This window comes from Neolamprologus brichardi, chromosome 23 (assembly GCF_056152115.1).
Source record: "Neolamprologus brichardi isolate AB-2024 chromosome 23, ASM5615211v1, whole genome shotgun sequence".
NCBI classification, from domain to species: Eukaryota; Metazoa; Chordata; class Actinopteri; order Cichliformes; family Cichlidae; genus Neolamprologus; species Neolamprologus brichardi.
In genome coordinates this window covers 19937227-19962788 of record NC_142125.1, presented here as the reverse complement: position 1 = coordinate 19962788, position 25562 = coordinate 19937227, and the positions used below count along the sequence as shown (strand labels likewise).

General features: G+C 42.0%; 1 protein-coding gene, 1 long non-coding RNA gene and 1 other non-coding gene across 3 annotated transcripts in view; 2 read left to right on the top strand and 1 right to left on the bottom strand.

Annotated features, from left to right (window-relative positions):
• The window catches only part of LOC102794459 (CLIP-associating protein 1-B-like), a 52161-nt gene extending 28911 nt beyond the window's left edge, over positions 1–23250 (bottom strand). The window contains exons 1-8 of the mRNA XM_087836699.1: positions 22978–23250; positions 22152–22573; positions 17896–17974; positions 16335–16438; positions 15826–15917; positions 15315–15390; positions 13847–13944; positions 12866–12936 (exon numbers count right to left, since the gene is read on the bottom strand). Of these exons, the coding sequence (XP_087692825.1) occupies positions 12866–12936; positions 13847–13944; positions 15315–15390; positions 15826–15917; positions 16335–16438; positions 17896–17974; positions 22152–22361 (730 nt within the window). The 5' untranslated portion in view covers positions 22362–22573; positions 22978–23250. The remainder of the gene's footprint in view (positions 1–12865; positions 12937–13846; positions 13945–15314; positions 15391–15825; positions 15918–16334; positions 16439–17895; positions 17975–22151; positions 22574–22977) is intronic.
• LOC148096092 (U4atac minor spliceosomal RNA) lies at positions 18290–18418 on the top strand. Its single transcript, XR_015717337.1, has one exon. It is a non-coding gene; the product is annotated as a U4atac minor spliceosomal RNA (small nuclear RNA).
• On the top strand, positions 18310–19477 carry LOC148096091 (uncharacterized). The gene is made up of 3 exons (XR_015717237.1): positions 18310–18452; positions 19253–19280; positions 19426–19477. It is a non-coding gene; the product is annotated as an uncharacterized LOC148096091 (long non-coding RNA).
• Positions 23251–25562: the final 2312 nt, after the last annotated feature.

Genomic DNA, 25562 nt, shown 5'->3' with positions numbered 1-25562 from the left:
ACAGCCCTCAAAGTGCACCACAGACATTATTTACAGAATCAGAGGAGGATGGGCGACAGAATGAAGCCTTTCACATCAGATTTAACCTTCATGGCTCTTCATGGCTGAGTTTTTATCAGCTCGTCCTTCCACTCTGATCACACACAAGTAGATTAAAAGTTTCAGTGTTTACTCATCACACTTGCTCCTGCAGCTTCCTGACCTGAACCCTAACACACATCACTTCCTATGTATTGTCCACACAACAATCCAGCAGGGAGCAGGCCAGGAAAAGACAAAATCCTGCTGTGTTTACGATCGAGACCAGGCACACGCGTTCCCCCTGGAATCACAGCTGTACCCGCACCGCACCTTCATCACCGATCATGGCTACTACAAATCGATATCGATATTTGATTTAGTCCAGAGGAAGAGGAGCTTACAGGAGCAGATCCGCCTGCAGACCAGTTTCCTCAGCATGCCGGCAGACAGACGGGCAGACAGACAGACAGACAGTCAGGTGGTCCTCCGCTCCTCTGTGCTCCTCACATCTTTTCCTCCAGCTGTGGAGAGAAAAGAGGGGAGGGAGAAGCCGAGCCTCCCCCCTCTCTCCTGTCAGGGAGCATGTGCTTCCAAACGCTCTTCCTCTGCGTCTTCGTCCTCTAATCCAAACACGCTCGCAGTGAGGACAGAGGATGGAGGAAGAGGAAGAGAGGGGATACAGAGGAGTGATAGAGACGGGAGGGAAGGAGGGGAGGGGAGGAGCAGACCAATGGGAGGAGGAGAGGAGGAGATGGGAGGGGTCGCTTAGGGGACAAACCCCTGCGGTTTCTGGAGCGGAGGCGGTGCTGGTGGGCGGCGCTAGAGATGAGGGACAGCTACGGAGCCGTGATGACTCAGGAAAGAGGGAGGAGAGTGGGAGAGTGGGAGGGTCTGTCTCTATAGGAAGCCGGTAACCTGTCGGCGTTAACGTCAGGCATGGAACCTCCACCAAGGTTCCTCCATCAGCCCACAGCAGCAGCAGCAGCAGCAGCAGCAGCTTTATCTCAGCAAGGTCACTGCAGCTTCACACGTGTGAGAAACTTCACTGTTAGCACTGAGGTGGAGCAGGGGGAGGCTGAGTGATGTCACAGAGTCTGTGTGTAAAATAACAGTTTCTAGCGTCATCTGTCATCTGATCTGGACGAGACCCAACGCTGTTTTTAGGTTATACAGATTTATTGATATTATAATTGACTTATTATTATATTAGTGTTATACAGGAGCTGAGTTCCGTAACTGTAGTACAACATAGCTTTACTTTTTAAATCCCACACTATACCCACTATACACGAAATCTTGTGACATAAAGTGAAATATGAGGATCAGATTAATCTGAGAAAGCGTGACTGAAGGCCTGAAGGAGGAGCAAATACTTATGTGCGATTAGAACTCGGCCATCAGTGTGAAATGAATTTTGATGAAGTCGCATTAAAGGTGGACCTAAAATTAACTGCGCATAGAAATAATGATAAACCATCAGGTTCTTATTACGAAATAATAATAAAAAGAGAAATTCTTCACATGTTGTTGTTGAAAGGCCCATTTTGTTTCACTTCACAAATCTGTGTGATATCATATTCCTCTTTTAGGTTTTGTTGTGCTATTTTGTTCAAGCATTTGGCATGAAGGGAAAATCCTCCTCACATTCCTGCTCAGATGTGACTGACAGAGCTGATCCTGTCCACTCATGACAGCTCTCGTGATTCCACAGCTCTCTGTTGTGACCGTCTTTCACAGAGAGCTGCTGAGGAAGGCAGGAAGTCAGACAGAGGAACCAAATGCATAGAGCATTTGGTCTTTTTTCAAAATAAAAGACACCATGAAAAATACATTTGCTTCTGAAGCTCTCTCAGTGCGATCTGAAGCTGCGAGAAGGACCCAGTTAACCCAGCACCATCACAGTGATGTAAGAGTTGGTTTTTCTTTAAGTTACCAAACAACACTGCTGGTCTGCATGGATGATGCTTTGAGCCCTGACTGCACAAACTGTAACGCCATCAAAGCATCACAATCATTCATAATCATGTCTGAGGCGAGCCTGACCTGCTGCGGTCTTCATCTCTGAGCTAACGTATCATACATAGACCAATACTGACCGACCTGCCCGCCCCCTCGTGCCTCCAGACCTGCCACTGCTTCGTCCACCACTTTACACAGGTAGCATGACAAACAACATCCAAGCCAGCCACATGGCTCACATGTGCAAAGACGACAAAGGTGAGCAGAAAATGTCAATTAAAGTCTCCAATATATGGCCATGGCTCCATTTCTTCTTCAGTTCAACTTTTCAGCCAATCAGCATTCAATCAACTCATAGATTCATCAACACTGGAGTACACGCTGTTGGCTTTAAATCATTTAAATTTCAACAATCCCTCTGTCTCAATCACAAAACAGATAACAACACGGTGCTACAAACTACAAACATGGCACTTAAAACCCTACATTACCCAGGCTCAGCACAAGGTTCATTTTCTTTTAGAAAGTAGATGAAAGAACATGTCTCTTTTACAAACCTATAAGCCGAGCTCTGATTGGCTCATGGGTTTTCCTCCCAGAGACAACAGCAATCAATAAATAAACACCAACTGTTTTAACTGCTATGCTGATCAAAGATTCAGATGTTTAGGACTGATAATCAAATTTAACACGTCGTTTTAAAGAGACCGAGAGTGTCTCAGAGTGACTTCAGTTGACTGTTAAATGCACCCTCTGAATGCAAGCAGAGCACCTCTACCTTTAACCCCTCGGGAGAAAACACACAAACACTCCCCCTGCTGTCATCGTCAACTTCATTTATATTCATCAGCATAACCTTGAAGGTCAGACAGCAGAAACTGCTCAGTCTGGTTTAAACAGTTTTCCGATCAAAGGAGATACTCGTGCACATTATATGTCAGAAAGCTGCTCTGCTTCCACAAGATGGCACAGTTACCACACTTTATGCTGACAGTTAGAGCCATAACACATTTCCTTTCACATCCTCGTTCTTCTAGTACACGGGCAAACAGGAAGACAGCGCGGACATGCAGAAGGTCAAGAATAAAAATAACAAAATATCAGTTCTTCAAATACTTAAAACAGTTTAAAGAATCATTTCCTACATTTCTTACTCTATCTTCTTCTTGCACTGTTGTCTTATTTTTGCTTCATTTTTGAAATATCTAACAATCTCAGCGGCCTATAAATAAATGAACTGCCTCAACAAGTCTTCATTCATATAAATCTGTCCCTTCACGCTTTTTCACAGTGATGCAAAGTAATAAGCCCTCAGTATCACTACATGCACACCCTGAATGTTTGCTTAAGAAACACCATCTTGAGTTTAAACAGAGTAAACAGAAACGCTCAGAGGATGGACACAGATGAAAAAAAGCACCAACACATAGTTCTTTACACACAGAGCAGCTCTGAGATGTGTCTAGACCAGGGGTCTGCAACCTTTTACACCCAAAGAGCCATTTGGACTCGGTTTCCACGCAAAAGAAAACACTGGGAGCCGCAAATACTTTTTGACATCTAAAATGAAGATAACACTGTATATATTGTTTTTTACCTTTATGCTTTGTGTGAACAACTATGGTGTGTTGCTTGTGAAATCCTTGAAGTGCTACAGAGAAAATTACATTTTATTTATGTAATTAACACATTTTGAACTCTTAAAGAAATATAACAAAAGGAAAGACACCCAGCTGAACTAAAATGATCCATGTAGCAAACAAAAACTGTTGTCAGCCACCACCCTTATATCGCCTTTGGGCTGTTGGAGCCTTGACCTGACTTTTAAAAAATAATTGGTAAAAAAGCACTATGCTGCTGAAAAATTAAAAATAGATATTTGCAAAATTCTGCCTAAATATGTATTTTACCAGGTTAATGCGTGCGGCGGGGCGTGGTCTGCAGCGCCGCTGCAGGGGAGGCGGACGCACCTGAGCGACACCCGCAATCACGCCTAGCTGCCTTTACGTCTGCGCTATCTGTGCTGTTGTGTTGTTGGTGGTGTATGTCGGGCTGTGAGGTGAAAAGCTACAGCCGGCTGTATGCGTACAGCAACCGTGTGTGAAAAGTGGTCAATAAAGAGATGCTGAAAAGCGTGTTCATGCAAACTTCGTCGGTCTGCCGTGATATGTTTACAATAAGACTTATGGTCCCGAACCTCTGCGCACAGCGTCTGCTAATCGGGGCTGTACGAAGTCAGTTTACGCAGGACTGTAAGCTGTCATCTGTCAGGCGTGAGCGGTGTTTGTCTTTAACATAGTTCACGGTGGAGAATAGCTGCTGACATAATGTGGATCCGAAGATCTATAATTGGCCTGCCTGGGGTTGAAAGTCTCGATAAATGCACGGCGTTTCGGCGGGTACACCGGCTTCCGCGACCGCGAGTGTGACTCTTATTTTGAGCGATGAAAAAATAATAGAATATAATTTTATTTTTATATTTCAATATCACAATAATCTTCCAATTTAGAACTACAAGTTAAAAAGAACTAACATAAATAAAATACACTTCAGCTAAATACTAATTTATTTTCCCAAACCACGCGGAGCCGCAGTATAAGGACTAAAGAGCCGCATGCGGCTCTGGAGCCGCAGGTTGCCGACCCCTGGTCTAGACTATCAGTCGGACTGATGACTCCCAGGGGTTTAATGCAAACTGCTCCACTGAGAGCAGGAGGACAGTTTAGATGGATGAACACTGGTGTGTTTTCTCAGTAAAGAGATCTGTTAGCGTCCCAGGACCTGGCGTCCACATATGTGGACATCACATTTTGGGTTGTCTAGACCAAAATACTAAATTGTGCTCTACAAGGGCGTGATATCCACTTACGAGGACATTATACTGCCACTGTTTGAAATTTAATGTGAATGTCCTCAAATGTGAATCTCATTTTTCTCAGAAACAAAAATCAGGTAAAAAAAAAAAAAAAAATCACATAATTCTTTGTTTTTACATTCATCAGGTTCCAATCAGCCCAAATAGCAAAGAGAAATTAAAAATGCATGCCATGAAAGAGTTCAGGTCTTAGGAGGTTAAATGCTGGAATATGAAATATGTGTAGCTGTATTTGTATTTTTAAGCTTAAAACAGAGGCGGAGCTGCTTTCTTAGAACCAACAACATTTCTGAAGTGAAAGCTAAGACTACAACTTAGAGCCACGTTTTTCATTTCCAACAGTGAGTCAGCCCCCATAGACTCCCATGTTAAACTGTTAAATTTCAGCCTTCATAACAATCGCAAAGGAGGTGAATTTATTCCTAATTCATCTGTTCAGGTGTATCAAGGCTTAAAGTGTGTATTATTAGGGCAAGTGACATCTTTAACTGACACAGTCAGTCAGCTGACAGTCCCTGAGCTGGATCTCTGGAGCATGTTGTTGCTTTCTGGAGCATTTTAAATACAAAAAATTTAAAATAGTTTACAATTTCACTGGTGTCAGTGGGCTAAATGATCCATAGTTTGGACCATTTGGGAGCCAAAACTCACATTTTAATGGCTTTACTTTGCTAAAAACAAAACAAAACCCCTCAAATCTCCATTTTTCTTGGGTTTTGTACTAACAGTTTCATATAAAGAGTTTTTTGGGAGATTACATGAAAAAAAGTAAATAGTGTTTGACATGTTAAATATGTGAAGTTCGCTGTTACTTTTACAGCTTTACCACAGAGATATAAACAACTGCTCCCATCTGACAGATCCACACTTACGACTAATAATCATAATCGAACAAATCTAACAAAGCGACTGTGACTAACTATGCACCTCCTCACCATGCAAGGTCACAAGTTTCCCTCCTGGCAGCGTCTCACAGTCTTCGGGGAGCTTGGACACTGATGGGGTCTGACAGCTGATCGCCCTGATGCAAATGCACAAAATGACCGGGGAGGAAGTGAAGCGTTTACGAAGGGAGGTGTTACATCACAGACCTGGGAAGAAACCTGAGACTGTGGAGCCGTGGGAGAACAGACTCACAGCGGGTTATCCCTTCCTGCACGGATCAAATCAGCCTTTTTAACCCCCCGCCCCCCTTTGGAGGCTTCAACATAAAGAAAAAAACAACAATTACATGATCAGGCAGCCACAGGCTTAAGGTAACACTTCAACATGCGACGGTGAGGTGGGAAACACCTCCCTGCCTTTCACCTGCAACGACAGTGGGAGGAGCGTTCCCACAGAAATCTCAGGCTTCGGTCACGTTTTCTCATCAGATTACAGCCAAGAACACACTGTGGAGTTACAGCGTGTCAGAAAACATGTCTCACCTTGAGAACACAAAGAAAAGCAGCAGATCTGTACATCTGAGAAGCCGAAGAGGATAAGGTTGAATATTTTTGCTTCATAAAGCAGCTCAGACTGCTGCTGGTCTGTGGATAAAGCTGAGGAAGCACAAAGAGGCCTCTACCGTCTTCATTTTAATTCTCTCAAACTGAGACAAGAAGTGCTGGGAAAAGTTTGTGAACAATTTTTAATATTTTTGCATAAATACAAACTAAAACATCATCACATTTTTAAACTAGTCCTGAAAGGCCCCCTGCATGCTGTCAGCCATCAGCAGTGTCTGCAGCGTTAGGTTTATGCTGTGCTTCTTAAGCAAAGCTCAGTTTTTCCAGCTCACAGTTTGATCTGCAAACAGATTGCCGTAATTCATGTTTACTGAAGCAGAAAGTTAGAACTGCCTGTTTCTTTACCTCCGTTCTCTCCTGTTTCTTGGGATTAAACTGCTTTGAGTTACTGTCCCCATCCTTTTTACATATCACGCTTCACTGTTTAGACTCCTGTTTTAGCAGGAACTCAGTCACATTTTCCGGCGGGTGTGCAACAAACAGATTCTAACTAAACAAACAGAATTCAAATGTTACACTTGGAAACCTCTTTATTATGAAAGTTCTGAACATGCGCAGCTATGTAGATGTTTGTGTCGGGTTTTGAGGGTCAGCCAGTCTTGATTCCTGTTGGGAGTGAACATTTCCTGTCTGGTGTCCTTCGGTCTCTGTGGAGAGGACGGTTCCTGTTGTGTCGTTGGACAAACCCTCAGAGCTCCAGTCAGATAATTTTAAAGTCTGGAAAAAACTGCATCCCTGCACCTCTGAATGTTTGTGATGTCAGAGGTCAAAGCCCAAACCTTTAAAGTAACGACCGATCTTAACCGATCAGGTCAGTACTACAGCACCCAGCAGCGAGTCAGAGGCTGTGAGCCCTCGGTCTTTGTTCTTTTATTATTCTGTTTTCCAAACAGCCAGGGGAGTCTCTGTGCTGCGCCGTGTCCTTTCTGTCTCTGCACCGCCTTCATTATTCACGAGCTTTCCAACTGTGCAACCCAAGTCCTGCTGACAGCCTGTACCTGGCTTCGTCTGTCAGCACCTCCCACCTGCAGAACCTCCTGCGGGACCTCCTGCGTCACGCAGCGAGGTCAGAGATAACACATGAAACCAAAAAAAATCCCAGAGCAGGAAAATGAAAGCGTTCGTCCCGACCGCAGATATGACAATCTGACGTGCAGAAGGTTATTTATGCGCACTGTGTGAGCTGCGGGGCTTCGGTAAAACTATGTAATGAGATCACATGCTCAGGATCAATGTTAACATCCCTTCACTGTGTTATGGCTGCTTTAAGAATACAGCCGTAAATCAATTATTCACTCATAAGGGTTTAAATGGACTTGCCTTGAGCTCTGTCTCTGATTTATAACAGCTCTAATGTACAGGAGAGCAAAGTGATCAGAGAAGCAATGAGATCTGGTTGATGTCAGTTTTTAAACCACTAACACTTTACCTCCTATTTATCTGCTTTTATGACTTCTTTAAGCCTCCTTTAAGAAACAGAACTTGCTTCAAATCAGGTTCAAGCCCGACTTAACAGGTAGTCTTCCTTTGAGAAACCCGAGTACTTCAACAACAAGCAGAACAGAAGCAGAAAGCAGCAGTTTTCCTCAAATTAAAGCAGTCATTTCTCCCAGGATACTGGGAATGAGTGAAATGCTTCAGCAGGAGCAGAGCAGCAGGATTACACACATCAGCGCGCTTCAGCTACTTGTGGCATTCGGATCCTAATTATGATGTAATTATGAAGGATTACAGAAAAAGTCGTTTCATTAATCAGCTCTCACATGAAGACAAACATGCCGCTCAGATCAGATGTCCTCCCTGAACTCTGCAGACGGTTACAGCAGGTCTGTAGGTTTCACAGAAAAATGCTCCGACTTGTTATTTACCTGCAAACGGAAGTCTGCTTGCAGAGGCGACACCGTCCCCTGTGGATCTGCAGGAGGACAAATGCTGGCGTCCTGTCAGCCACTCCGAGCTAACGCACTGCTGCCTGCCTCCTCCCTTCCCCTCCAACCCGGTCTTGTGACTGTAGGGACGACAGCTGACACTGCTCTTACAAAATAAGAGCCCTGGGCTCTGAGAGTAAAGGCACTTCTTCTTTGTGACTGACTCCCACTTTGTTTTATTATTCCTTTCTTTTCCTGCCTGTCACTCTGGTCCACTTCTCTGCTCTCTGTGACTCCCGTCCCTGTTTTCCAGGTCAGTGTGAAGTTTCCTGCTCCTCTGCTGTGCGGCTGAAACACACTGATGAACACAAAAACCTTCCTAATTACTTTTTTTTAAGTGACACCTTTCCCTGAAGTAGATATTAATAGGCTGGCCGCTCTGTAATCTTCACCAGTCTTCATCAACAATCAGGCCGCGTGTCTGAGGAAAGTGAAATAAGTCCTCTGTATCAGTTCAGCTGACAGACAGGGCCCAGCACTACACACAGGAGTGAGTCTTTATTAATGTCAGGGCTCGTTTAGTCATTAGCTGTTCAGTCAGCTTTTAAATGTGACATCCTCACTTCTGCAGAGCAGCCAATGTCATCAGTCCAGCTTGTCTGTTTGCCAGCAGGATTACTCAGTAATCAGGACAGATCTGTGGGAGAATTTGATCAGAGCTCAGTGCGGTTTAAAGTGATCAATCTTTGAAGTGCAGCTCAGAGTCCAGTAGTTTTTGGAAGGATACATTACAACACTGCCCTGTGAGACATCAGGAAACTGGACATTTTCCATAAGAGCTTTGCAAAACCAAATCACACAGAAATCAGAAAAAATGTCTGCTTTTGTCTTGAAGTTCTCAGGAAGATATCACAATCTAATCCAGATCCAGGGATCCTTCTGGATCCAGGGTGTCAGTGTGGTACTAGACTTCATTTACTCGTGCATAATGCCCATTTATGTTCATTGGATGGTCAGAAATAACAGAAAAATACACAGATTTCTGTCAGGTAATGTAACACGGACTCATTACAGGTGCTGTGTAGTTAGCAGTCATGCTTACGTCACCTTATAAATGAATCAGGATAAACTGTTTACTAAAACCAGAGAGACAAAGTGATTCTTAATGAGTCAGATTTAGTGAAGATGTAGAAAAGTCAGAGTTTCATCTCTTGCGTTTCTGTTCCTGTTACCTGAAACAAACCTGGATATTTCACTTCAGTTTATTATATTTATACACTTAAATAAATTAATGTGCTGTGTGATGAAGTTTCTTTTTCTTAAAGATTAAAGTTGAGCAGACTGAAGGTTTATAAATATGACGTGTGTCAGCTGCTGTTTTTTCTCTGTATGTAATCATCTGTCAACACTGGGTTTTGGGCCTCTACATGAATTACAGATACGCGTTTCCTTCTGTTGCAGTAACGCTGAAAAATCTTGGGACATGTTTGACCTCAAATATGTCAGATATATTAATTAACAACAAAACCTGGGATGAATGATAATCAGGCTTTCCTAAAGGAAGGTGGTTGTGCCTTTTCTTTTCAAGGCTGAGCACCTCCTGAGATGAAAGCTGACCCATGTGACCACAGAGATGGAGCGAGGTAACGAGTTCATGAGACCATCAAACCAGTTTAATGTCACTCGCTCCGGTCTGCTAACCATAACCTCTGTGCACAGATCACACAGAGACAAACAAAACGCATCTGCTCAGAAACAATATTCATCCACTTTAATGACTGCTCAGCAGTTTTCCCTGTTCTGCCACACAGCCATAGCACTAAACATAAGTAGCTGCTTTTTACTGTGTAAACTGTCCCGTCTGTGTTCTGCAGGGTCACTTTTCCTGCAGCGAAGTGACTGAAATCTGCTCATTTCAGTCCACAGGAACAGAGAAGGCACTCGGGTTTCCTTCTCACTGAAAGACAGCACGCACAGCTTTACACCATGGAGAGGGCTTCCCAGCAGAAACACTGAGACTCACTGATGAGTACAACGTGTACTTTCTCTCACTTTTAGATTTACAGCCTCCATCTGAATCCCACAGGACCAATAGAGACAAAGAGAGGAATAAATCCAATTAGCAAATGAAATCTTTTTAGTGGGCCACAGAATTGATATGTGGGTTTTTAATTTTTGTATGAACTTATTTTTATGAGCAAAATATTATCAGAAAGTGAAAATTACAAAATTCAAACATGCTTCCATGCCAGGACATCCCCGGATATAATTGCACATTTGCTGTAAAACACGTGTAAGGAACTTTGTGTGCTACCTTAAAAAGCGAACACCTTCTTCAGTGGGAAAGTCTTTCTCCTCAGTTCCTCCTTATGAAGCAGAAACTTCTTATAACTGAGCAGAAACTATTGAAAAGAGCATTAATGGTGTCACACATTACTGGGCCTGTGTGTGTTTCAGACATCTGAGCCACATCCCTGATTTCTTAAAGTTCCTCAGGCCTTTATAACACAGTCAGCATTATAGAAATGAGACAGATGATCTCATCTGCAGTACCCAGAAATCACAGTTATCTTAGTTATTAACTGTAATCTTGATTATTTAGCATCATTACTTATTAACTCACCAAACACCAAGTGTTTGTTATGTGAAAGTGAAAAGACAAACCAATAAATAAACAGAAGAAATGGGTATGCACACAGGACCATCTGTTATTGAGTCAGGCGTCTAGGCTAGCGAGTGTTTCAGAAAAAGCCCACTTTGAAAGGGCGACCACTGTTCGCTATTGGCCGTCAGAGTCCAGATGGACAGATGAGTGGAGAGCCGACCAGCCAATCAAAACTTTGGTCAGGCATCACCAAAAGGGACCCGGAGAGAGATCGGAGACGAAGGCAGCTCTACCAGTTAATAATCCTTCACAGGTTAACTTACATAAACATCTTACTTCCTCTAAGCAGATCTTGTTCACCAAAATCTTTCCATCTATTCATCACCAAACCAGTCCAAACACGTCTTCATGATTTGTTCCTTTCAAGAAATTCATAAATGTTGGTCTTTTTTTCTTTTTTCTGATCAAAGGACACTCAAAGTGTATCAGTATCATTTTACTTGAAGACAGAGAACTGCAGCTGTTTTCTACTGATATAGCTAACAAGGTTTCCTCTTTTCTGCACTGAAACACACGACAAACTGAGAGCTTTGTAGGGAAAAGGAACAGACAAAAGAGAAACTGTTTTATCTCCAGTTTTATCTCCATTATCATGCTTTCATAATCACTGAAAGTCAAGATTATAATTAAGATTAACCTCTGATTAATGGTCCAACCCTAGATTCGGATGTTCTTTATCTCTGGATGTGAAAACATAAACTGTGTGGATAATATCCTGCTCGCTCACAGCAGCAACCATCAGGCTTCAGTTTTCCTCAGTTTTGCAACTTTGTAACTTGATATGAACTCTTAGTTAACTCTGTGTTATACTTTTTTTTTTAAAAAAAAAAACATCGCCCAGGAAGCTAAATCTGTGAAAACATCTCGATAACGTCTCAATCATCCAGGTAAGGAAGTCCGCAAAACACGAGAGGAATGAGAAGCACCAGCTGAGTATACTGTGAGAGGACAAAGTGACAGCCCTGTTTGTAGTTTTCTCCCTGACTGATTGATTTTGTGCATAAATACAGATGAAACTACAACACAGAGATTATCTTTGACTCAGTTACTTTGACACAAAGGCATGTGGTGTGATGCTTACACCTCTGATGAAGTCTCACAAGTGTCAGTACTGACAAATGATCAGAATTATAGTATTTCTGACTGTCTGAGTCCAAATTGAATGGAATCAAATCGGGACTTTGTGAATCGGAATCGAATGGATTATAGAAATCAGTGATGATACCCAGCCCTAGTGAGAAGCCCAGGTCCGACATAAGTGGATGTAGCTGTGGGTAATGAGAAAAGATGAAAAGAACTACTGATAAATTTTTTGTTAAGTTAAGGCCTGATCCGTCTAAAATTCATAGCCAGTGCTCTGACACGGACCCATCAACCTCTGAAGGCTGAAAAAGCACAGTGTATCCAGAAAACACATTATAGCAGGCGATAAATGCACTGCCTATGTGTCCCCTATTCCCACTGCCTTTCAGCAGCAGGCAGCAGCAAACAGGTCGTCAGAGGAGGCCGATGTGATGATTAAGTTTAACATTGTCTACAATATTGCCAAAGAGTGCGAAAGCACTTTAAGCACAAGCACTTTTTGAGTAACTTCTCTTTCTTGTAGAAATGTGCTCCAAATAAAGACAAGATCAATATTGTCTGTATGGACAGCAATTAAAAAAATAAAATAAAAAGTGAACATGTAAAGCAGTGGGGTTCAGCAATGAGGTTGAAAAATTTGGGTGCACCTAACTTTTGTGCTGGTGCTCCTAAAAAAAAAAGTAAGTCTAGAGCCCTGACATAGACAGACAAATTTGGTGCAGTTTGGGAGGGTCACATGTCGCGTGTCTTGAGGCTGCTTTCAACAATCGACAATAGAAAATATTAAATAAACAAATTAACGCTGCCATGACAACAGAAGCATCATCATAAAACTGCCCCCGGCACCATAAACCAAACTGAGCTCATCAAACGCTGCAGGACTTACCCGACAAAGGTGACAGGACCATGTTCCCCGACCTCTGGACTTCATCGAACTTACTGAAGATGACGTTCAGCCTGCACATAGAGACGGAGCAGACAGTCAGAACCAGCTGTGTTATGATGTCAGGAAAGCACCAAGTTAAAAAAAAAGGCCCTGCTGGCTTCAAGCGTGCAGAGTGTCCTCTGAAAAACAGAAAACTGGCTCATTTCAGGCTCCCGAGAGAGCGTTTAAATAGGCCAAAGTAACAGCACAGAGTCTACAGCCTCCAAAAATACACAGACGACGGCAGATATTATTAGAACAAACACCAAGAACCACAATGTCACTGTCACATCTGCTAACCTGATGGACAGTTTGAGGAGGAAGCACCCATCATTCAATGGACGAGCTTTATTGATAACAGTCAGTTACTGTTTGTGTGATTAAAATGAAAACTATTTCCTGATTATTCAATTAATAACCTAATTATCTGCCATTTAATCAGACACTGATCATCAGATTAAAGCTGAAGTTAATTAATAAGACCATCACTGCCAATCTAAGCAGTGAAAAACCCAAACATCTAACCACAGGAGCCTGAGATGAAGCATTCCCTCCTCTGAGTTTTCACTAATTCACTTTGCTTGTTGAGGTTAATTAACAGCTGTAACTTCCAACAGACAGCCACTCTTCCTCTATAGCTCTATCTCATTACTGACATAAAACACATGTAAGTGAAACTCTGGCGTAACAGGACACTCTGCTGATCAATGAGGCTTCATAGATTGATTGGTTATTTAATCTAGAAAATATTAGACAATCAATAAAAAACTAATCAGAAACAGTGTTTTTAAAGGGCTGTGAATGCCTTTCCTTCTAATGTGAAGAACAGTTATTCAAAAGGCTGTTACTTTTCTACGTGTAACTGAGTAATGTGAGTGTGCACCAGCAGCAGTACCACAGAGCCCTTCACATAATGAGATTTACAGGGAGCGTTGAACGCACCGAGACTGAGGCAGGCCCTTCTTTCCCAGGTCGATCCGCACTCGCTCTCCGACGTGCCGGTAGATCTCCACCAGGCAGTTCATGGCGCCATCACGCACCTGTGGGCCGACAGGTAAACACATTACTTGAACACAAAGAGATTGCTTGTTTTAAATCATCCTAAATATGTGGTCGACACTTTAAAAACAATTAAAATCATCTCCCATGATGCTCTTTGGCTGCTGTCCCAGCAGAAAAACCCATGACTGTGATGGCATGTTTAACTCTCCAGGTGTCTTTCTTTCTTTACTTTGTGTCCTGGTGCAAATCCATCTGTGTGTGTATCAGCATTTACAGTGACGCGTCCACATTGATGTTCTCACTCTTATTTTGAAAGACGCTCTACGTTACACCGGTTTAAATCGTTCTCTTTGTTTTCGTCTAGATGCAGATTAAAAGCAAAAATAAATACACACCGACTTTAAACTAAACATCTGAACTGTGTTCAAAGCTGTGACTTTTTTCTCTCTGCAACTGATTAGTGATGAAATCAAACAAAGACTATAGACTTTAAAATCTGATAAGGGTAGTTGAAGGCCTCACTGAGCATGCGTAAGTGTGTTTGGCTTTGGAAAGGGAAGTTCATGGGCACGGCTTCCTGTCCTGAGGAGGAAGTGCGATTCCGGCGATGACGAACCAATCAGTAAACAGCAAACAGAGAGGAGAGCACACAGATGATAGCTGAGGATCCTGATGCAGAGATGGAGGATCACAGACTTCATCCCTGTACAGCGGTGTGGGTCTGACAGCAGCTAAAGCAGGTCTGGCATTGTGTAATGTTTGAACTTCACCAGCAGAGGGCAGTCAAACACCAAGATTACTGCAGATTAAAGAAACTGTTCTCCAGCTGGATGTGGAGGAAGTTGGCTGACCTGCACAGTACAGCTGTTTAAAGCCATCACACGACTGCCGCTCAGCTGCTGTCCTGAGTGTTAAGTCCTTTCACTTGTTTCTGAAGCACTCCAGTATGTAAGTCACAGATACTGACTGCATATGAACCACTACAGCCCCTCAGGCCTGCTAATGTCTGCTAGATGAGCCAGAGTTTAGCAGTAAAATGATGATTGGTGAGGGGGTTTTAAGTTTTCACACAACGGCTGGAAGCAGCAGAAATCTTTCAACCTAAAACATCCTCAGCCTTACTTTATTAAGTAGCAGCTTGTCTTTTTAAGACAGCATTATTCTTTTCACTGATTCACTGCTGAATTATTGCACATTTTAATATATTTTCTGTCTTTTTAAAGTCATTTATCTAGCGTTACCTGGTTTGATGTGAGAACATGTCTGAAGCGGACAGTTTCCAGCTTCCTGTGGAAAACAATCCGACTCGATCCTCAAGAAGCTGTTCACAGAGCACGTGTGAAAGCGGCTTAAACCACAGTGTAACCTGGTGTGTGTGTGTGAGCGTGTGAGTGAGCAGGCATTGTACCTGGCTGGTGGGGTCTCCGAGGAGGCTGCAGATGTGAGGAACGATTTTACTGAGCGTCAGACTCTGAGAGCCAAACCTGAAAGATCAAAACACAAAACTGAGTAAAGTCAAGTAAAACTGGAGGTGAGCTCAAAGACACATGACATCATCAGTGCGCTTCCTTTATTATGAATAAAACTTCCAGTTTGTGCTCTCTTATTTTGAAAATCACCCTGACACTCATTTCTGCGTTTTTTTAAAAGCAAAAACAACAAAAGCATCGCTAGCTTCTCGCACGTGAAGGTTTGCAGCTTTTCTTTTATCCCATGAACCAGTTTTAGGTTTGAACTTTTAAAATAAAAATCAGATGTGACAGTTTTATATCTGAAGCTGTGATAAACCTCTCTGAATATTTCCTGAAACTTTAGAGCTAAATAAACAAACAAAGAGTTAACAGAGTCCCAAATATAAGCGCCAAACCTGCTGTTACATTATAAATCAGTTACTGCTCTCAATAATATTAATAACTTACACGTTTAAAGTTGAGATGAGACACAGGCAGAGTCCCTCTCTGGTCCTGTTGTTCTTGTGCTTGAATCCTCCCATCATTCGCTCCCACACATACTGAACACAGGGAGAAGACAGAGAGACATTAACATGTCACCTGTAACGTTATGGTGACGCTCTGTTGGAGGATGACACAGTGGTGGATAAATCCAAACATGCGTGTGGAAATGTGAGTGTTAGACTATTGTAATTTACTTTTCTGTGAGTTTAAATTTGAATTTAAATGCCTGATGGCAAAATTTCTCCTGTGCCGTCTTTTTCCCTGTAGTTTCCAGAGTTATGACACCAGATGTGATAGGTCAGCACCACCATGAGGTTATTATATCGTGCAAAACAGTTGTTTGAATGAAATATCAGCTCCCGGGATGCACTTAAATTCAACAAATGTTGATGGTAATTGAACGTATTTCTGTTAAGGTGGATCTCCTGTGACCAAAGGTTTGAAAAAGGAGATAAGATGAAGAGTGTGTGTACCTGAGGGTTTGCAGCCTGGTCCATGATCTTCAGCAGAAGTGCCTGGTCCTGCTCTCGGACTTGATCCTTGGCGTCTCCCAGTCGATCGATAAGACTGGGCAGGACTGAAACAGGAAGCGAGAGTTGGTGTTTACAGCCTGCAGTGATATCACAGAGAAAGCTTAAAATCTAAAGCAAAAACCTCCATGTTTGTATATTAAAGCAGTGTTTCTCAAACTAGGAGAAATATAGAGAGAATCTAAGCTTTGGTCAGGAAAATAAAATCATCTGTTGAAGCTGAAACTGTGTTGTGTGAACTCTGAGTACTGAATCAATTTTCTTATTGCTGCACTCGTGTCATCTGATTATAGAGATGACTTCCATTACTTCCATACAAGCACAGAGAGTAAGTTAAGTGAAAGACTGAAAATAATGGCTGTGATATAAACATTAAGTCTACGGAGGATTATTAAAGTTTAAATAAGAGAAGCACAGAGTAAAATGGGATTAAATATCTGTGAGCCACATGAATGAAATCCTTCTTGTATCGGTGGTTTTATCATAGTAACAGTGAGGAATGGGAGGAACTGTCTAATGCAGACAAATAAATACATTTGAAATCAAAAGTACTTCCTCACAACACTTCAAAAATAACATAAAACGTGTGTTTGGCCACACTGTATCACGGAGTTTGGCTTAAAGTTTCAAATAATTTTTGTAGAAGTGAGCACGATGTGTGAGAAAACTAGTTAAAAACTAATTCTGCTGAACTCAAAGCCTTTAAAAATAGTCTGTATTCAGAAAGACACAATTAGACTAACATGACACGTGTTCATGATACTCAGCCTTTAAATACTAAAACTACAAAAGACCGGTTTGAACCAGTTAAACACTGGAGAAGACATGATGATGGACACAAACCCCTCTACTAGAAATAAGGTCACACATTTGGAATAAATATTTGGCTCTAACAGTCAGTCTGAGAAGCTGGTTCCTGTAAACTGTTTTTAACTATTTGCAGTGTTTTCTCTTTTATTGATTCAAACTGTTGTGTTTAATGTGAGTAGCAGGCTCTTTTCTCTCTAACAGGTCTCGCTATCACTTTATAAACCCTCTTGCTGGTGTCCTATCACACACCATCGTGTAAATGTAAGAAAACACAGTTCTTTCATTTTTAAGTGTGGTTTTTTTAATTGCAGTGTTTGATATTTTAGTATATCGAACTATCATTCCAGCCATTTAAGCCAAATAAGCCAAATAATAATATAAATTACATTTAATACACACATGTAGAGATTTGCAATGAAAACATAAAATAAAAGACACTCAAGGTGCATCAAAATGTAAATTAAACACTTTTAATTTGAGAAAAATGTAAAGAATACATATTTATATACATTTTGTAACATTTCTAAATCTTTAATAAAATAACAGATTTTTTTAATGCACAAAGTATTATTTTAGTATAAATACATCTATCTAAAACTAACAAAAACAGGTTAAAGTCATTTTTAAAAGTAAGCTGAAGCTCATGTTGTTATACTGTTATTATGTGTGCAGTAAATAACGAGGAGAGGCTCACCAGTTCCAACCTGTGTCCTGAATCTCTCCTGCAGCCGGCTCACCAGAGCCGACAGGATATCCATCCCCAGTAAAACCACCTGAAACACACACACCATCACACGGGCGGTTAAACTGATCCACAGTGACTCCTCCTCCAGCGCCGGCAGCTCCACAGCGCCGCAGCAGCACAGTATTTGAATATGAGCCGCAAAGGGTTATGGGTAACACGGAAAAGCAGCGGTTTCAGCTCTAAAAAGGTAGAAAAAGGCCGAATAAAGGCTGCTGGTGTATCTGTGATGTGAGCTAACAGTGTGAACTGCGGTCCTGTGAGCTGAAGCGCTGACCTGATTGCGAACCGTGAGTGTAGCCACTGTGTAGATCTTACTATCAGCGCTTCCGGGGACGACAGCATAACTTTCCTTGTCATGGGGTGGTTTGGGAAACTCAATGAACGCGTAGTGAGAGCTTCCCTGCTGACACCATATCAACACATACGCACCACCTGAACCGCGAGTTCAGACCACGGTGCAATTTTTGGAAACTCTCAACAACAGAGAGCGATTGAACGTGACTAATGTAAGGGTGACAGAAATACAAGACCGCCTCCGCTATGGCGCCATCTCCTGGACGGAGAGCGGAACGACACTGACGTAGAGTTAATCTATTTTCATTGTTTAACAACGCCATTCTTCTTCCAAGGACTTTATTTAAATTTATGAAGATACTTCGTTTTTATATATTCATACTCACATTTGTTACATATTTACCTGTAAGCTCTTATATACCTGGAGCGATATTCACTGAGCGTCTTTTAAATTTTATATAATTTTTTAAAAATTATATATATACATTTTCAAATTGAACGTTATACCTACTGTAAACTTTATACTTTATTTCGGTTCTTTAAATTTTTTTTTAACTTATTCCGGTTTTTGTTGCATTTATGTTTTCGTTCATTGAGCTCTTAGATTTGATTTAATCTCACATGTTTTCAGTTTTCTGTGGAATCTTGTCTCTCCCACTAAAAAGAAGAAAATAAGTTGCCATCTATAAGTCAAAAATGATTAAACCAATTATTGTCTCAAAATTTCATGTTACTGACTCAAACTTTGGAGAAAATAACTTGAAATTTTGCATTTTTAAGTCACACTTTTTAGATAATAACCCAAATTTTCATATTAGCTGTGTTTTGGTTTTGTTATTTCAACTAATGATTGTTTGCTTACTAATCAATCGACTGTGTATCTATAAAAGAGTATTTTCACTGATTCTGACAAAAAATATTAAATACATCATGATGCTAGAAGTGACTAAAATGATTAACTGATAACAGTTTTGTTTTTCCTGCATATGAAATCTGTTGGTGTCCACTAAAGGAAAGCCACTGAGGTCACTTATTTTGGGGTAGGTCTCACTTACATAAAATACACTTTTGTTTATTAATTGTGCAATGAATTAATTGTGAAATATGAGGAAAATGCTTTGACATCTTATAACTAAGGTATTATAGACTCACTTTTATAACCAAAATATGACCTTTAACCTTTAGATCACCCAAAAACATCTGGACATGAGTATATGAAGAGGGAGAATTGCTGCTTTTCAACATGATGATAAAGTGAATATCTTTGGATTTTGTGGTGACATTTGAATAATTCGACTACTACAAATAAAATGAGTGTTTCTGACATTTGATCCACTAAAGAGAGGAAGAAATCAATGTGGAGATGAATCTAAACATGTGTCCATTATTCATACCATCTTAAATCCCTCCCTCATGTTTAAGCACTTCACTTTTGCCATAAGAGGCCACCCATAAGCAGCCTGTATTTACAGCTGGCTGGACAGCCTTTTAATTTACGTCAGAGGCCTGTGATCAATTAACACGAGCCATTATCCTAACAGCTTGTGAAGTAGCCCTCCTCCATCCTTCACACTCAGCGCTGGAAGGTTTTAGTGCCCTGTTAACGGCAGCGACTGGCTGGAAGCTGAGTCTCTGTCAGACTTGCTGGCTTGCTCACACAGAGCAGGAAACTGGGCTAATGGGTGCTGGTAAATTAAGCTTGCCTCTGCCGTGCTCGCCTGGGAGCCTCGCCGTCCTCGTTACGGCCCCACAGATATCACCAGGACGGACAGAGGAGGCTGTGTTTCCAGGGCAGTGCGGGATGCAGCAATACGATTGGTCCGTATGTGTCTGCTGCTCTTACTACTGAGTGAAATGATGCCACACCAGACTCCAGTGAAAAATCCGGCATTTTAGTTAATAAGACTAAAAGTTTAGCAGCCGTTCAGGAGCTGTGATTCACATCAGAGGGTTTCCTTTGGTAGACAATGGTGCAAACATCTATTTTGTAAAACAGATGTTTATAAAAAAAACATGTGGTCTTCCACCAAAGCATTTTTACCATTGGGGTTTCATTCACTGAATATTAACACCGTTTGTTTTGGGTTCTTTTGTCTATCAGACAGGAAAAACCCTTCTATTAAATCAGGTAACACAGACTCTACCTATATCAGAAACAAATACATAAATTTGTCCTGACTTCCTCCGCTCAACTCCAACTAGTCGTACTGTTAAAAGAGAGTTTTTCCTTCCCACTGTCGCCAAATGTTTGTTCATAGGGGGGTCGTTTGATTATTGGGGTTTTCGTTGTGTTATTATACGGTCTTTAACTGAATGTTGCTGTGAATTGCTGCTATATAAATAAAAGTGCACTTAACTGAACCCAACAAAAATACGACCATGAGAAGAACATATATGAAGGAAACCTGAGAGACATTACAGAAGCCTCAGATATGTTGGACAGTTTGTTCCCACAGTCTGGCTTTGAGTTTGAAGGCATTTTTAATAAGTAATATTAGAAAAGAACATGTAGTTTGTACAAGAAGCAGAGCTGGTGAAAAATGGCAACAGTTGAGTAAATCCATCATCAGGGTCAGGAGCTCTGTAACTGTCCTTAGATGCTCTATGATTAATCGATTAATCAATTATGTGCTTTTATTCAGCATCTGTTTGGCAAAGTCTGGCACATTTACACGGAGCCTTTCTATCTGACCAGCGTGGAACACGAGGGTTCATTGACAGTTTCGTTTGTTTAAACTACACAAACTTAAACAGCAGATGGTTGTTTTTGTTTTATTTTGCATATTTGTGGAGTCAGCACGACTCTGATTCGTCCTCTCTGGCACCGCTGCATTAAAAAGTGACATCATCAGCTTAAAGCAGCTCTACATTACTGTGCACTACTCCCAACTCTATTGATTAACCAGCACCAGCGGTGGCAGCAGCAAACGTCCATGTACAGCATGCTAATCGAGCAGCACGGGGAACCGGGCTGACTGCAGCTGAAGGTAAACAGGCTGGTGGGTTATTCATCAGCTCTCAGACAGAGCAGCGCTCCACGAGGAGCTGCGGTAATTAGCATCGAGCGGTTTGAGGCTCCAACACACAAACGAGGTGGGAAATAAGAGGCAGGAAGACTTAAAGTACCACCTTAAAAAACGACAATAAAATAAATCAGAATTCTGCACTCTATTTTCTTCTATTTAACAGAAAAGATGCTTAGATCTCCTTGGCACCGTACACTAACACAATCTGAAACCAAGAAGCACTGAAAACTGCTCAGCAGGTTTTCACCATCATTTTCAAAGCTTACCCCAAGAAGACTTTTGCATATCACTAAGTTGTTAATAACTTATCCTGGTCCTAAAATAACCAGAAATTCAACTCTTCAGTCATTTCTCAGGACATCAGCTGACATTACAAAGATGTGTCATTTGTCAACAGGAAGCCAAACATTACAACACATCTGGAGGGTAAAGATAACAGAATAAACACCACACTTGTATTTAGTGGGGCTTTGTTTGGCCAATTCTCTATTTTATCGAGCTGTTTAAAGCCATGTTATTACAGGTCGGCTTTAAAATTTTTGGTTTCCACAGCTCAGGAATTCCCTCATCGTGACTTAAACTGAGTGTTTCCTTCCCAAAACGACCAGCCATTCAGCTCTTTTTTTTTTTTTTAAATACACTCAGTGAGCGATGAGAAACCTAATGAAATGGTGTGTTAGACAGTTAACACACCCAGCCAACACTCTATATTAAGGGCACTTCTCAAGCCGAGTTTCACAACTAAATAAAAGCACCACTCCCTCGGTACTGCAACAGCTGAGGCTGAAGTGCTGTATTCATGAGCACGCTGACAGATGTGAGGACTGGGATCTTTTTTTTCTTTTTACCCCATTTCCACCCTCCAGCTGCTGCTGCTCTGCTCACCTTGAAGTTGCTGGAATTGACCCAGGAGCTGGCCACGCAGTCCACCATCCTGTCCAGCATGCTCTGGTCCTGCTCCAGCTCCGGGGACCTCTCCTCATCCAGGATCAGCTCCATGACCTCCTGGCCCACCTGGAGCCTCTTCCCCAGGTCCTTCTGCGTCACCTGCTCCAGCAGGTACTCCATGCTCACCGCCTCCACCTCCTCCTCCATGGCTGCAGGAAGCAGACTCCCCCAGGTGGTCTTGTTTTCCCTCCTCGCCGGTGGTCCAGCAGAGGTGTTACAGTTGGCAGGACCTGCAGCAGGATTCGTACTCGGCGCTTGTGCTTAGGAGGCAGCTAATGTGGAAGAAGGAGAGAGCTCCAGGCTGTCCTGCTGCGGAGGGCTGTGCCCGGCATTGGGCTTCATTCTCCTGCACAGCTTTGCTGTGATTTAATGAGGGGGAGAACAAAAAAGGCGAGAATTAGAGCCAAGTTTCCACAACTATCACCTCCAGATTAAAGGACTCCAGCCTGTTGACCTCCAGATCCTAGCGTGGTCCTAGCAGTGCCTCTGTGCTCTCAGCTAACGGGCCGTTAAGTGGCGCTAACACAGGTGACCATTAAGTTAGGTGTCAGGACAGTTTAACTGAGCTGTTAGCTTCAGCTGCTAGCTCGCTGATAGCCTGCTTTCTATCCAAAAATACAGCCGAGCTGGTGCTAGCTATGCGGGGAAATTCAACCCTGTTCTCCCCGCAGGAGAGCCGTGAACGCCTCTAACCTGTCTCTCGGACTCCTGGCGGCTTAATTAACTAGTTATTAATTCAGCGACCGGCTGTAAATCCACTCACCGGATGGACTGACTCGTTCCCAGGGAAAAAAGTCAGAAGTGGCGATGCTGCCTTCGGCCACAAACTACCGTTACTTTCCTCCGTGGGGCTCGGCGATCACTTCCTCGCTGGTGAAATCTTAATCTTCTGGCAGCTCACGCCATCTCTGCGCTTCTAATCCCTCACCTCTCTAACTGACGAGCTGCCCGCTGCTAATGAAAAAGGGGAAGATTATTATTTGCCGTAGTAAATCAAATCATGACCCCTGCCAGACGCCGTAGAGTCCTGCAGCGAGTCGAGTGAAGCCGCATAGTCGCGACACCTCCCGGCAGAAGCGCGCAACTACAGCCGGAGGAGGGCATACATGGTTGGGAGGGCTCTCCCGTCAGCCTCAGGTGACCCCTTTTAAAAATTCAAGGTGTGCCTGTCAGAGTCAAGAGGTGTCATTTTCGTTTCTGGAGCAGGCCGGGCCCAACTTGACTCCGAGATGACAACAAAATTATTTATTTATTTTTATGGTGAATGAGAAGTTGGAGAGAACTGAGTTTGGAGACCACTGCTTGTTGCAGATCTCAAAAGTTAGAGACCGGGCCTGCATTTTAATCCGGTTGTCTCAGAAGAAGTCACTATGCGCACTGTGAACGTAAGGGCTGTAAATGTGCTGATTTCTTAGATTTGTTTGGCATATTTGTCACACTTGCATGTTTCAGATCATCAAGCAAATTTTAATATATTATTTTTAAAAGATAAGCCAACTAAATATAAAATGCAGTTTTGAAATGATGATTTTATTTATTAGGGGGGGAAAAAGCTATCCATATCTGGCCGTGTGTGAAAAAGAAATTCACTGCAAATTACCTGTGATTAACCACATTTTTGGAAAACTGAGTTCAATTTGAATTAAAACAGAACATGTATGACAAAATGAGGCAGGCTAAAAGAGTTGAAACAGCTACAGAAACAGCTGAGAAACAAAGTCACTGGCATCTACCAGTCTGGAAAAGTGTTAAAAAGCCATTTGTAAGGCTTCAGGAGTGCAGTGAACCAAATAAAGAGCCATTTTACACAAATGGAGTAAACTTGAAAGAGTTGTGAACCTTCCCAGGAGTGGCTGGGCAACCAAAATTATTCCAAGAGTGCACTGATGACTCATCCAGGAGGTCACAACAGAACACAGAACAACATCTACAGAACTGCAGGGCTCACTTAAGGTCTCAGTTAAGGTCAGAGTTCAACAATAAGAAAGAGACTGGGCAAAAATACTCTGTGGACTGATTAGACAAAAGCTGATCTTGAAGATCCTCCACAGTGATGACTCATTGCTAGTTATCGCAAACACTTGATTGCTACCAAGAGTCGCACAAGAACCATTAATGAGGTTTATAGGGCAATCACCTTTTCACACAGGGGCAGGTAGGTTTGGATAGCATTTTTCCCACAATGAAGAAATGATTTTGTATTTACTTGTGTTATCTTTGTCTAGTGTTAAATGTGTTTGATGATCTGGAACATGTAAGCATGACAAATACACAACAACTAAGAAATCAGGAATGATGTAAGTAAGTAAGTTTCTGTGTCTCATGAACGCCCCTGCAGCTTCAGGGTGAGGGTCTGACCTCTATGTGATTAAACGAGCCTCGTCCATCTCAAGAGAGTCATGAATAAGCCATGTGACAGCCAGGGCCCTGACCTATCAGGGATGTGTCTTCACATCAGGGAAAAATAACACCAAAGTGAAACTAAAATACTGTGGAACAAGCTGGATAGTTCACTCATTACAATAAACAGTGAAGGAACGTTTTACTTCACCATCCTTTAAGATTTAGTAGCTAAACCTTTAATAATAAATCCCTATGGAAGACTGCCACCAATAACAATGTGAGTAAGCATAATTATGACTTATTATCTCTTAATTACAAGTTAGTATCTCACAGGTTTGATGGAAATTCTCATAACAATCATTTAGTGTCTCCTATGAGATGACTTTATTATGATAATGAACTTTATTATCATACTGATGAATGTCTTTCTTTTGATATTTGGACCTCATATACTTATAAGAAGCTTTGCCTTCATCATATCTTAAAATTAGGATTTAGCATCTTCTAATTAATAATTAACAATGACTTAATGCCTCATATCAGACAATAATGAGCCTAAATATCATAATTATGACTTTCTTTTTTTTTGACATAATATAAAAACGTTATTAAAGTATCATAACAACAAGTTTCACTTGTATTATTAGTTCATTTGTGGCCAGTTTCTGAGCGTGCTGCCAGATAAAGACTCCAACACCACACAGATGTAACTGCAAATTAAAGAGCTGTTTATGTAATAACAAAATAAATATCAGTGGGGTGGCTGTAGCGGAGCGGGTCAGCCACTAATCAGAAAGTCGGTGGTTCGATCCCAGGCTGCCTCCTGGCTGCATGCCAAATATCCTTGGGCAAGATACTACTGCCTTGCCTACTGGTGGCGGTCAGAGGGCCCGGTGGCGCCAGTGTCCGGCAGCCTTGCCTCTGTCAGTGCGCCCCAGGGCAGCTGTGGCTACAATGTAGCTTGCCATCATCAGTGTGTGAATGGGTGAATGACTGAATGTACAT